This window comes from Lonchura striata, chromosome 4 (assembly GCF_050655825.1).
Source record: "Lonchura striata isolate lonStrDom1 chromosome 4, ASM5065582v1, whole genome shotgun sequence".
Taxonomy (NCBI): Eukaryota; Metazoa; Chordata; class Aves; order Passeriformes; family Estrildidae; genus Lonchura; species Lonchura striata.
This window is the reverse complement of record NC_140706.1, coordinates 39271130-39284090: the sequence shown is the minus strand read 5'-3', so window position 1 is coordinate 39284090 and position 12961 is coordinate 39271130. Positions and strand designations below refer to the sequence as shown.

Sequence of the window (12961 nt, the reverse complement as noted above, 5' to 3'; positions counted from 1 at the left end):
GTGATAGATATCTCAAAAAAAAAAAAATTTACACTGTATTTTAAACATACTTGCATGTCAAAAGTGTAGGCACCCACAGAACATTAAAATTGCACTTAGCTGGAAGTGTCAGCACAGAGAATATTCAGCTAATTGAGACTGCTTACTACAGAAGCCAAGGTGAACTGTGAATATGGTGTGATAAAGCATTTGGAAGAAAACAAACTTGCTTTAGAGATCAAGTGAAGTCAGAGTTGTACAAGTTACTTATCAAAGTGGAGTTGACATCTGTGAGTATTCACAATACAGTACTCACTTTTTTCCTCCATTATCTTCCTCATTCTATTTTTTCTCTCCTTTACATAATAATATTTTTTTGAAAAATCCTGTCTGAATCACCCTCTCATTTAAAAAATTCCATTGCAGGACCTTGATATCAGTAACACCAACTCTGAGATGCATCACTTCAGATATTCTAAACATATAACCTCTACTGGTTTCCTGAAAGGCAGACCATTTTTACTGAAATCCCAAAACAATGACTTAAACTCAAAATTTATCTTCACCCTTTTGAAAACACCCTTTTTGATTAAAGACTAGGATTTTCAGATAAGTAGCACCACTAGATATTTAAAGTACTGGGACATGAGTACTTCTTTAAAAATGACGAGTGTCTTGGACTGGCTATTCACAAGATGAGATCTTCAGAACTTTATAATGTCAGTTCTAAACAAAATGGCCTTAACCCATAAACAGCAACAAAACTGAAAGGAAATCATACTTAGTCTACATAAAATACTCAACCTATCTCATACTACTGTAGTTCAACACACACAATTATTGATGCTTTGACAATTTAGTAATTATTTATACAATTAAAATTTAAATTGATTAATTGAATAGCTCATTTTTCTGCATTTTGTTTTTATCAGCTGTTATTAACATTTCATAAGCATTAATATTTATAGATTACAAAGATTACATGAAGCAATTAACACATTCTCGAATATTATTACCCAGAGAAAACAAACATCAAACACAATTCAATAATAACAAGTTTCCATAATACAAAAACTCAATTATTTTGGCATCAAATAGGTAAAATATTATATATATAATGTAGATACAGTTTTGATGCATCCCACTACTAACAGAGCACCCCGGGAGCTCTCAGAAGCACCTGCACTGCTGCTGCTGTTTTCCTCTACTGTGAGTTTGTAATTAGATAGAGCAGCATTAATGCACCTCTGCTCAATGACCTCATTACCATAAATTTCACTGCACATAAGTTTATTCTGCCTGCCTTCAAATTTACACAAGTCAGAGGCTGTAGTCAAGAGCTTCCCTATGAACTACAAAAGGTAATAAGCCTGTGGATATCTTGGGTTTGAGGGTTTTCCTTTTGTTTGCTTGTTTGGGAGATTCTTTGTCTAGGGAGAACACAAGTTCAAGTTAATGGCCTGTACAGCAAATGAGCTTTATCTATCTATCTTTAAACCACGTTTTATCCAACAATACACCTTTCCCCCTCATTTACATATATCTCTTACATATTTCTCTTACATATTTAATCCAATGGCTATACTGAAAATGACAATTATGGACTAACAATAGAGATAGCTCTACAACAGATTCTTCTCTGGGACTCAAGACAATATAAAAGCCAAATAATATCCAGGAAGAGTAAAATGGGATTGCATGGAATTAATACAATCTTCTATCTCCTTCCATTTTATTTTTTCTCTCAGTATTTGTTCCTTCACATCTTTTTTTCCCCCTTCTTTAACCAGGAAAGGAAGGGAGGCAAAATTTCTACAAGCTACCAAATTAATTTCTGTGGAAGGAAGAAAAGTTTATAGAAAAATTACATAATCTGTCATTTTCAATTCAAATGTTCTACAGCAAAATACCTTTTCAGAAAAGACATTTTAATGTGTTTTTTCCCCACAGAGTTTAGAATCCTAATCTTAAAACAAACAAAACCAAAGCCTTTCCAGGACTACTGGTTAGTATCCTAGTAAATATTTCCTTTAGAAGGGGGAAAATAATTCCTATAGAAAGAGGAAAAAACCAACATGGACAGAAAATCAGAGACATAAAGAAAGCTAACAAAAATATCATAGCAAATATTTTCATTTCCATTCCAAATTTCAAGGATCACAGACATGGGATTTCTGTAACCCCCAATACAAAATCACACAGCAGCCTAAGTCATGTTATTGGCAAGATATTGGTCTTCACCTTCAGTTTAAATTTCCCCTTCTTAACCTTATCCTATTACTCCCATCTCATACTTTATGAAAGGCCAGGGGGAGGGAATAACAGATTAACCCCAGAGATAATTAGCTTAACAAGGTCACAAGCAGTATTTTTTCTCAGTCAGCAGAGTCAACACAAGTGATTATGGTCATCATCCACATATGGCCATCTTTGACCACGTACCCATGTCAATGAAATTGAAAGGACTGGCATTTCTAAGACAAATATTTGAATACCTCTGAAATTGCAGCAGGGTGCCTGGTTCAGCCAGTTATCTCCATCTCCCGTGGAACAACCACTGAACTACAGCCTGTCTGTTGATTCATCTTGAGAAAAAAACTGGGTCTGCTCTATTTTCTCCTCCTTCCTTGTATTAATTATCCAAAATTATTAGATCCTTCCATATCAACCAGGATTAGTCTAACATCTTTGTCTCAAGTGGATTGAAGGACCTTACTATGTTAAGTGAAATTTCATCTCAAGTGTTCATTAGTTCATATTAATAAGGCTGAAATAATATAGTAGAAATTACTTTCACAAAGTTACATGGAAGTTACATACAACACAAGTCAGTGCTTTAACCTACACAATAATTGTGATTCCTTTTCTGCTCCTGCACTATATTTTGCCATTTTTTTGTTTAAAGGAAACACCACAATTCCAGCTGCAATGTCAAGAGTTCAGTGACACTGACAATACAAAACAGAGATATTCTATTTCAGAGACTTCCCAGACCATATTTTTGGAAGAATCTGCTTATAAAGGTTATCTTTTATTTGAAAGTATTATGTCTCCCCAGACCCTATTCCACCTCAGTTCTCCATCAAAATTGCATAAAAAGGGGAATCATGCATGCTGCAGATTTCAAGAGGCTCCACTTAATCTTCCATGCTACAGATGCCTCTATAGGATAAAAGGAAGAAGAACGGAGAGCTGCCATGAGGACTCGGGCTGTCTCTACCCAGCCTGGATGCTCACATGACAGCCCTGACACATGCAGGCTCATTATCTGCAGCAATGCCAGCCCCCAGCCTGGCTGGAACACAGCGCTGGGCGAGTGCTGGAATGGATCCACGACGCTCCGGCACAGCAGTGCCGCGGAAGCACAGCTGCAGAGATGTGCTGCACTGTGTACACTCCTAGGACACAAAACCAACACCAAATCAATTTAATGTTGGGAAGACTTTTACTGAGGAGAGCAAAGGAGAAGAATACATCAGGGATGCATCTAGGGAGATACACAGCTCCCGGTAGCTTTGCAAGTATCTTCTTCTTCCACTCCTGTCTGTAACAAAACTTAGGTACTAATCTGAATGCAGGAAATGGCTTCTAGGTGTGCATGACAACCCAATTTTCCTCTTAAGAATATATTTTGGAATATATTTTGCAGCAATCATTACTTTGCAAGCCACTTGACAGTGAGAATGAACACTGTTGCTGAAAATGCACAAACTTACATGATTAGGTAAAATTTAAACTAGCAGGGTTGAAATACACACATATATATACACACTACACAAACTTAAACTTCACATATCTGCTAGCATGCAAATGGTATCAGTATAGACTATTTAAACAAATTATGCATAAATATTTCTGTTTACAGCATTGACTTACACAAACTGCAGTAGTCAGCACAGTAGAGAGCTTAAGCTGTTGCTCGATCTTGTAATTCAAGTAGTATGGTACAGCAAAATATCTTACAAATACTAGGGAAACTCAGGCATGGGAATATAAATTAACTTGCAATTTAGCTTAAACATTTAGTATTACATTGGGATTTTTAACAAGATAAAGTGCATTATCATCTTCCACCAGTATCTTTTTTTCAAACATGATATGCTTTCGTAGCTGTCCTTGCTGGTATTACTCTGGCAATAAATGAATGAGCAGAGATTTCTTTGATGCTTCCTATCTTGACTTCCCCACTACAGTGTACGTGTTCACTTAATGATGGTACTGAAGGCTTCACTGAGCTAGAATGAGAATAACTCATTTCACCTTATAAAAATCTTAGGTTAATTACTTGGCCCTGTCTGATATTCTCATTTTTGAGAACTCATTTGCCAGATAGAAACTAAATGGTGATCTGCAAATTCCCTCTTGTTTCAGTATCTGCAATGCTACATCACATAACTTGGAGTTTTACATATGTTAAATATAAGATTTTTATGAACAAATGAAAAATTGCTAGAAAAATAATTTATTGAACTTTCAGTCAAAAGTTATACGAAAAAGCTGAATGTAGTCAGACATAGCTCTTATCTTCAAAGCTAAAAAAAATTAATAGGCATTAAATTCTACATTGAAATGATGCTCCTTTTCCCTAAGTGAAAGATTAATGACAGTTTCAATTATACAAAAAGGAAACAAATTATGAATAATTTATATGAGGTAGATTTGATGCAATTTTGTGAGCACATGTTGCTGTGAGACACTGCAGATGCATGCAATGTTCTGAGGAAAATAAAGGGTTGAATAAAATTTATTCAAACAGGTACACAGACATTTAACATTTTATGTCCATGTCTTCTTACAGTAATTTTATCTAGAGAAACATATTTTATTGCAAATTTCTCTGATATTAAATGCAGAAACCTAATAGCTAAAAAAACCAAAATATAATTTTAGTTATAAAGCTAAATAAAACATGACAGTATAATAATAATAATATTGATAATGCCAATATTAAAACCTTATTGCCTTATTGAACCCAGCATTCAGACAAGCTTTTCTTTTTTCTTCCTATATTAAAGTTATTTCTGTGCATACAACATCAAAGTACTATTAATTTTCTATGCATCTTCCATATTTGGTTAGAAATGGCAAAATGAAAATTCTTTAAGGGAGGACTGTCATAGGGGAAGTTTAAGCCTGCCGTAGGGGAAGTCTATGGCAGACTTAAAATGAAATCACTGGTCAAATATGTAAGAACTTGACCATATCTTTGTTAGTCATAAATAATTAAGTGACACTGGGGGAGACTTACCCAAAAGCTTTGGCCTACATCCACCTTGTTCTGTTTATGTATGCATCGAAAATCAAGACAAATGAGCTCTCAACTTTACATCCTTATTAACACATTCATGGTGAGAATGTAGAACGTGATGGTAACCAAGGTTACAACTGCTAATTGGCTTTAAATATAAGGAAAACCAACAAGATTGGCCTGGGGTGGCATGGCTCCTGAGGCCACTGACAGCTTAGGCTGATCCTGTAAATTGTAAAGCAATATATTGTTAAAACAATTGCCCTGTTGGGCAGCATGCTGCACTCTGCAGAAGGATGTGGAGCACCTACAGTATAAGGAGCAGTTTTCATAACTTTAACGTGAACAGATACTTAGGGAAATAATGTAATTTATTATACTGGTGAACAATTCTGCCCCTTTTAAAATTACATTTCTCTGCGTAATCTCTCTGTTCCATAGTTTTACCAACATGTACACATTGTTTGGCTATTCTATTGATGTTACTACTGTATTTCAAAAACCAGTATCTATAGAGACCTTTTAAGGTATGGTATTGTGGATTTCCTAGCTGGTTCTGCAGCCTTATTCATAAAATCTACGTAATAGTTATAGAAATAAGATGATAACTCAGAAGTAAAAAACTCCATATTCTTCGATAATTACTCTTTTGTCACATCTAGTTTTTGACTTTTAAATTATGTGGTTTTCTTATAACAAATTAAAATACAGATCTTAAACATCCCATCACTCCCTGTCAGATTAACAGTTCAAGGCTTGCAGTATAAAAGGAAACTTAGATGTACCCTATTTCAGAAGATTTTCATCAAGGAATTACATTATATTTATGAAAATCAGGCAGCCAAACACTTCAAACTCAGATGAAGAAATCTTTCTTGTTCTGAAATTAAGTTTGGGTGTTTACATAGATAGATTTAAAGAATAGTTAGGGTTAGATGGGACCTTTAAAAACCATATAGTGATAAATCATTCTTACACTATTAGAACTGTGACACAGTTACCATAAGTTACAGTTAACTCCCAGCTACTCACTTTATCATCACAGGAGGAAAACCTGCATTGGTTTTGGCTGGAATAGTTAAATTTCATCATCGCAGCTTGCATGGGGCTATGTTTGCAATTTTTGCAGGAAACAGTGTTAATAACTCAGAGTTGCTTCAGTTTTTGCTAAGCAAGGCTTACATCCAAGAACATTCCTGTTCTTCTCCCCACCCCACACCAAGGAGACTGGGGGTGCACAAGGTGCTGGGAGGGGACATAGCCAGGTGGGCTGATCTCAACTGACCAAAGGGATAAATCATGTTCTATGGTGTCCTGTCAGCATATAAATCTGAAAGGAGGAGGAGGGGAAGCAGAAACATTCAGAGTGGCATTTTTCTTCCCAAGGAACCATTACACATGATGAAGCCCGGCTTTCCTGGAGATGGCTGAACACCTGATTACCCATGGGAAGCAGGTGATAAATTCCTTACTTTGCTTTCGTGTGTGGCTTTTGCCTTGCCTATTAAACTGTCTTTATTTCAAGCCATGGTTTTTCTCACCTTTCTCTGCTGCTTCTCTTCCCCATCCCACTGATGAAGTGAGAAAGCAGCTGTGGGGACTGAACTGTCTGTCAGGGTGAACAGCAAAAAAAACCTCAAAACCCCCACATTACCTTGTTTGTTTAACTGTGTTTTGGAATGACCATCAACTACTATTGGCTTTCTTATTCAAAATCAGATGTGGCAACATGGGACCTACCTGTGCCAAACAGATCATTCATAATCATATTTTACTTTCTCTCGGAGAAGCAGATGGCATCATTTGCTCACATAAAAAGAAATCCTTCCTTAAAGTAGATGCTGGATCCTTTGCCAGGAGTTCTACATTTCAATTGTGTATTGAAACACAAATTATATAGTTACTCACCTGACTATACTTCTACACATACTCATCTATAATTCTGGTTGGGAATACAACAGGAAAAAGTGGTTTTTACTAATGACTACAATTCGGCACTAAGTATATGCTCTTGTGCCATTAGCTCCATGTGTTTCACATGGGGTACTGAATTAAGGACCAGCCCATGCCCTGTGCAGAAGAGGCTACAAATAACAATTGGGAACATAGATTATAATACTAAAGTTTTGAACTAGGACCCAGAGAAACACTAGACACTGCAAAAATAGGCACAGAGCGGTTTCTAGGTAAATTGCTTAATCAATGTTAATACATATTTACATGTTCCCATCAAAATAATTTGAACTCACCACATATACATACGCTTACAGATTCACAGTATAAATAGATACTGTCAGCACAGACTAATTAATGAAGAAATAATTTTCAATTTCTTATTTTCAATTATATCCATTATCTTTTCAGAAGACAAAAACCCTGCAAATGCTATTACATAAAATTATGAGTTTTCATCTAGATTCTTCTCAAGAAAAGGAAAAATCATTACTATTCTTTCCCCAATTCTAGAAAATATCAGAGAAACAGAGAAATTAAAAAGAAATTAATTTGCATATTGTCTGGTGAATAGAAAGGATAGAAGAACATTAATAATTTGAATGGATACAGTCTTCATGTATTAAAAATCAGCACAGTCTAGAGGTTTGGTCTCAAAACTAAAAGAGCAGCTACAAAAAAGTATCAATAAAGTGATTCTAAATCTATGCAGTATGCTACATGTGCTACTAGCAGGCAATAGCATTACAATTGTTAGGAAGAGAAAGCTTGATTTAGAATACTGTGCAAAACTGGACCTTTTAAGACTCTCATGGGGAACATGGAAACTATGATGAAAAGAGAAAGTTGTATTACAGGTTTCTCAAAATATGATGAATATTAAAAAGGATGAATCTTCAAAGTTTAAAAGCAATGTATACAGAAGCAAACTGATAATAAATTCAGCTTGATAAAGAGATGATTCTAGCTATCAGAGCAAAGTCAATTCCAGCTTTATGTTCTACTACACCAAGTTAATTGACTATATAAAATTGTTTTAAGTATAAAAAGAAATTTACTCACTACAAATCTAAAACTATCAATACAAACCCCAAATCTAATAAACTACAATATTAAACAATATTTTTTGTGAATGTATGCCTCCTTTGATAACAGAATGATTCAAAACTTTCAAGGTATGCTCAGAACCAAGAAGCTAGAGTGCCATCTAAAACTGAATGCAAGGATTTGATCTTCAAATAAAGCAGACTAAGGTGATAAAGCTTGGGGATATTATTATAATTAAGTTGACAACACTAACAGAAAAATATTTCCAAGAATCCTTAGCTGAATTCTGCTAAAATAGTTCAGAATTTATTTGATTTGGATGAAGCTAGAACACCTCACATATCAAATAAAATAAAATGGTGTAACTGTTTTCATTAAACTCTTTAAATACATTCTAGTGTTTTCATGAGCTTAATTTTTTTGCATTTTTTCCTCCAATGCTGTTCAGTATTCCCTTTACTTGCTGAATGAAAAGAGCAATTTCTTAATTATCATAACCTGCTTCCTGCTCCATAAGATTCCTTCTGTTTTTTACAGAGAGAAAAATATTTCTTTCCATAAAAATGGACTGGGAAGCCTTCCACATGAGGAAAGGCTGAGAGAACTAGGTTTGTTCAGCCTTGAGAAAGGAAAGCTTAGGTGGGACATTATCATCATGTTCCAGTATTTCAAGGCTGGCTACAAAGAAGATGAAGACTCCCTTTTACAAAGAGTTACAAGGAAATGTCAAAAAGTAATGGGTGTAAGTTGGGCACACTCTGATTAGACACAAGAGGAAAATGTTTTGCAATTAGAACAATGAACCACTGAAATAATCTCCAAAGAAAAGGAGCTGGATTCCCCAACACTAGATATTTCTAAGACAGGGCAGGATAGGGTGCTGTGCCATCTTGCCTATATGGTGTCTATGCCAAGAAAGGTTGGACCAGACGATCCTTGAGATTCCTTCCATCCTCCTATTATAGGGTTCTGAGAAAAATTAATGAGAGTTGCTTACAATTTTCAGTTCATTTTCCTTTGGAAAAGTGGCATTGTGAAATACCCACTTTTGGCTTTAGTTTTAAATTAAAAGTATTTTTCAATGCCTTAGCTGACATTCTGAAATAAAGATAACATTCTGCTGAATCAGAAGTGTACACAAAAGCATATGGCAGAGGTCAAAAAAAAAAAGCATTCTACATTCCACATTCCTTCCTCCCAAACTCAGACTTGTCACCTACAGAATAAAGAAGCAAAGAGCTGTCTTCATGACACAGACTGACCAAATACACACTCACCAAATAAACACAGACTCACATGAAAAACCTCACCAAATAAACCCATACTAAGGCAATCAGGTCCACAGAGGAGCTGCAATGCACTGAAAAATGAAACTTAATTCAGAAAGAATGGGCTTGAATAGCTCATCTGAAGTGGCTTGGTACACATAGAACAATTTACTATATCCTTTATTATCTGCTGTTTAATTATTTTTTCAGTTTTCAGTGCTAAACTCTGTACCTTCACTCAAGACCAGCCAGAAAATATTTCAATATTGAAAAGGCAATTTTCTTTTGACTACTAAGAAAAATCAAAATTTATTTCAAATAAAATTTTAGATTAAAAATGTTAACAAGTCAAATAAGGATTTTCAGTCAACATCTTGCAAGTCAGAAAGACATTGCTAGCAAAATCTTATATTGAATATCACTTTCTTCAGATGTTAGGGACAGAAAAACTCATGGTTTAGAGAGTGGAAAGAAAAGAAAATGAAAAGGAAAGCTTGGCAGGCCTCAAGAGACATTATTGCTTTATTTCCTGTTGTGAAGATTATTGTTCTACAGCCAGTTACAATATTAAATAACACACAGGATTGTCCTCAGTAGTTTATTTCTCTGGCTTTCTTACACACTTCATCAACTAAGCAGCAGTCTACATGCAAACTTATTTTTGAACAAGTTTTAATATTAATAGGGTTAAAAGATGCTAAGTCTATGGATTCACCATTTCTGAACTGTATTTCCAGTTCATCATTTCTAAATCCCAGCTCATACATTGGAATACTTATCTCATGAATATCAAACCAAATTAAATGTTGAATAGCAGTCAAGCAGAAATCAAAATATGCAGATTTCGATATATTCTAATTCCTTAATAGCTACCTTGTATCACTAATAACAGCTAAATAGTAAAAGCAATTTAAAATAAAATACCAAGAGTAATTAAATGTGGGGATAATATACTTAACATCTTTTTTCATAGAATCATTAATTTTTAATTTCCTTTTATGTCTTTGAAAGTAAAGTATTCCAGATGAAAGTGAGCTATAACAATATTCTAGGATATATATAATAAACTGCAAAATTTGCAGCTTTTAATGCTGCCTTTTTGTGTTCTCTTCTGCAGCAGAAACTTACATTCAAACTGAACATGATAATTTTGCCACATTAATTAGGGGCTTTATTTCACCAAAACTTCAACAGCCTTCAAGCAGACCACTGTCTTCATTTGGACTACCACATTTCTTCGGTGGTTAGGAACAATTATTCACCTTTTAGCTTAGATGTCACCCTGCCCATGTTTCAAGAACTGCAGGGCAGTATTTCCTGATCACTCTTGTTTCTTAGGATAGGGAAACATAGTGCCTATTTAACACTCATTAATGAAATTGGAGCAGGCATATTGAACTGGATATGTTTCAAATATTTAGTCTTGCTGTAGCCTGAAAGTGTCAGTTGAAGTAAAACAAGCAGACAAGTAGACAGTTTTTGCTCTTAGTGATGGGGCAGTTGGAAGCCTTTACATACGAGTACCAGTTCTTACTCACCTGGCCAGGTCTACTGATGTAAGAGGCTTTATTTCAATTAACAAAAACTGTGGGATTAAAATTCTTATCAATGAGTAACTTCATTCAGTTTCACATGATACATTTTAACTCCACAATATAAACTGTCAACTTTACATTGCCTGAACATCTGCTATCAATAGCTTTGCATGCAGAAACTCAACCATCTCTTGTAACAGGATGTTTAATATATGAAGATTATTTTAATATCCAGCTGTGTGACACAAGTTTAGACACATGATACTTTGTTCCTGTTACAGGCAGGAACAAAGAGCAAATGAGGTGCCTTTAGACAATGTCGAGCTGTATTCATCAGGGACCAAATGCCATTGCACTGATTAGGATCACAAAGAATGCAAGTGATCTATATTCAGTCATCTCCTCCTTAAAGATTTAATCATTCACAAAACATCAATACTGATTTATAGACACAGCATGCAAGTCAGAATGAACCATGCATAACATAAAAGACCAAAAAAAGCAAACAGAAAGAGTAAACAGATGTTTTATCAAAGGGTTTCACACACGGAGGAAATGCAAGCAATAGCAAACAGTACCATTTTAAAAATAAATTTCACACCTCTCAAATTCTGAGCATGCCACTGTCACGAAATGCAACTTTTCACTCACCAAAGTAGAGTTATGTGAAGCATCACCTGAGACCTCGGGTGTTCTTGTGCTGTTTGGAAGTCTGTGAGGGTTACGAGCTATCGCTTGGCACCAGCCCAACATTTTCTCCTTCCACTTATCCCTTCTCAATTTCTGAAATTCTGAAAATAATTTAGAGTCCCTGAAACATTGACACTTTGAATTCATTGTGTGCATGTTTCTGGACACATGCCTTTAAAAACAGCTTTTTAAGTTATATCTGAACAAGCTAATAAACATATTTTTGCAAGAACATGTTTTTCTAAAGTATTTAGAAGGTATTTATTCTAAAGTATTTCTTTAAAAGAACATGTTTTTTTCAAAGTATTCCAAAATGCTAAACCATAAAGTTTAGAAAAGTCATGCACTTTCAGCACACCATACATGCATTAATACTATTTTAGTGTCAGCAAATACAATCTCCATGTTAAATCCTCCTCAAGTTGTAACTTTATTTTAAAAACCCTTACTTTAAAGGAACTTTATTACGGAATTCTTCTGAGACTAGCACCATCCCAAAAACTATATAACATTTGGATACAAACCCCCACATTCATTCAAACAAAGAGAAATAGCCCTAAAGCAGTAGCAGACACTAGATACAAATAGAGTGTGAAACCACACAAACCTGTATGCACCTGTGCCCAGACACTCCAAAATACCTGGTTCATCTTGAAGTACTATGCTAGGATGTGCTGTAAATAGCAAAAACCAATGTAGGCACACCAGAAATAAATGCTATGTGAAAACTACAAATTGCCTGTGAATTTACTTTTAGTTTGAAACAATAACAAAATAGCTTTTAAGTAACACTACCACATTCTGGAAATGCAGCATTAATAAAGCATGCTATTAAGCCTAAGAAACCTTCGTAAGTATGTTTAAAATTTCATAATCTGTTTTTTCCCAACTGAAGTTGACAATGGAAGTATTCAGTGCAAAACTTTGCTAATTAATTACAAAGAACCAACTTAGAGCAACTTTATCCTCAAAATCTGAAGCAATTTCTAATTTGGTTGTTTATAACAGATTGTAATTTAAAATGTGTTATTCGGTAGAATCATGAAACATAATAAACAGAAATATTAAACTACCAGATTGAGTGCCTAGTACTCCAAATAAGGGCAGCAATAGACTGAATAAAACTGGAACATAAATACAATAAAGTTAAAGCTAAATGGTGCACTATGCAGCACCACTGAATATTATACACTTTAACTTTATTTTTTCTGCAGGACACAAATTATACGTATATTTACAGC

The 12961-nt window shown here is 34.8% G+C and overlaps 1 protein-coding gene across 7 annotated transcripts in view; it reads right to left on the bottom strand.

Annotated features, from left to right (window-relative positions):
* MARCHF1 (membrane associated ring-CH-type finger 1) overlaps positions 1-12961 on the bottom strand; it is a 268268-nt gene that overhangs the window by 76435 nt on the left and 178872 nt on the right. For 5 of the 7 annotated variants that reach the window (XM_085578847.1, XM_085578846.1, XM_085578850.1 and 2 more), the window contains one exon: positions 11682-11821. The exons of the other annotated variants lie outside the window; for them this stretch is intronic. In XM_085578847.1, the coding sequence (XP_085434973.1) occupies positions 11682-11783 (102 nt within the window). In that variant the 5' untranslated portion in view covers positions 11784-11821. The remainder of the gene's footprint in view (positions 1-11681; positions 11822-12961) is intronic. 7 annotated transcript variants of the gene reach the window in all.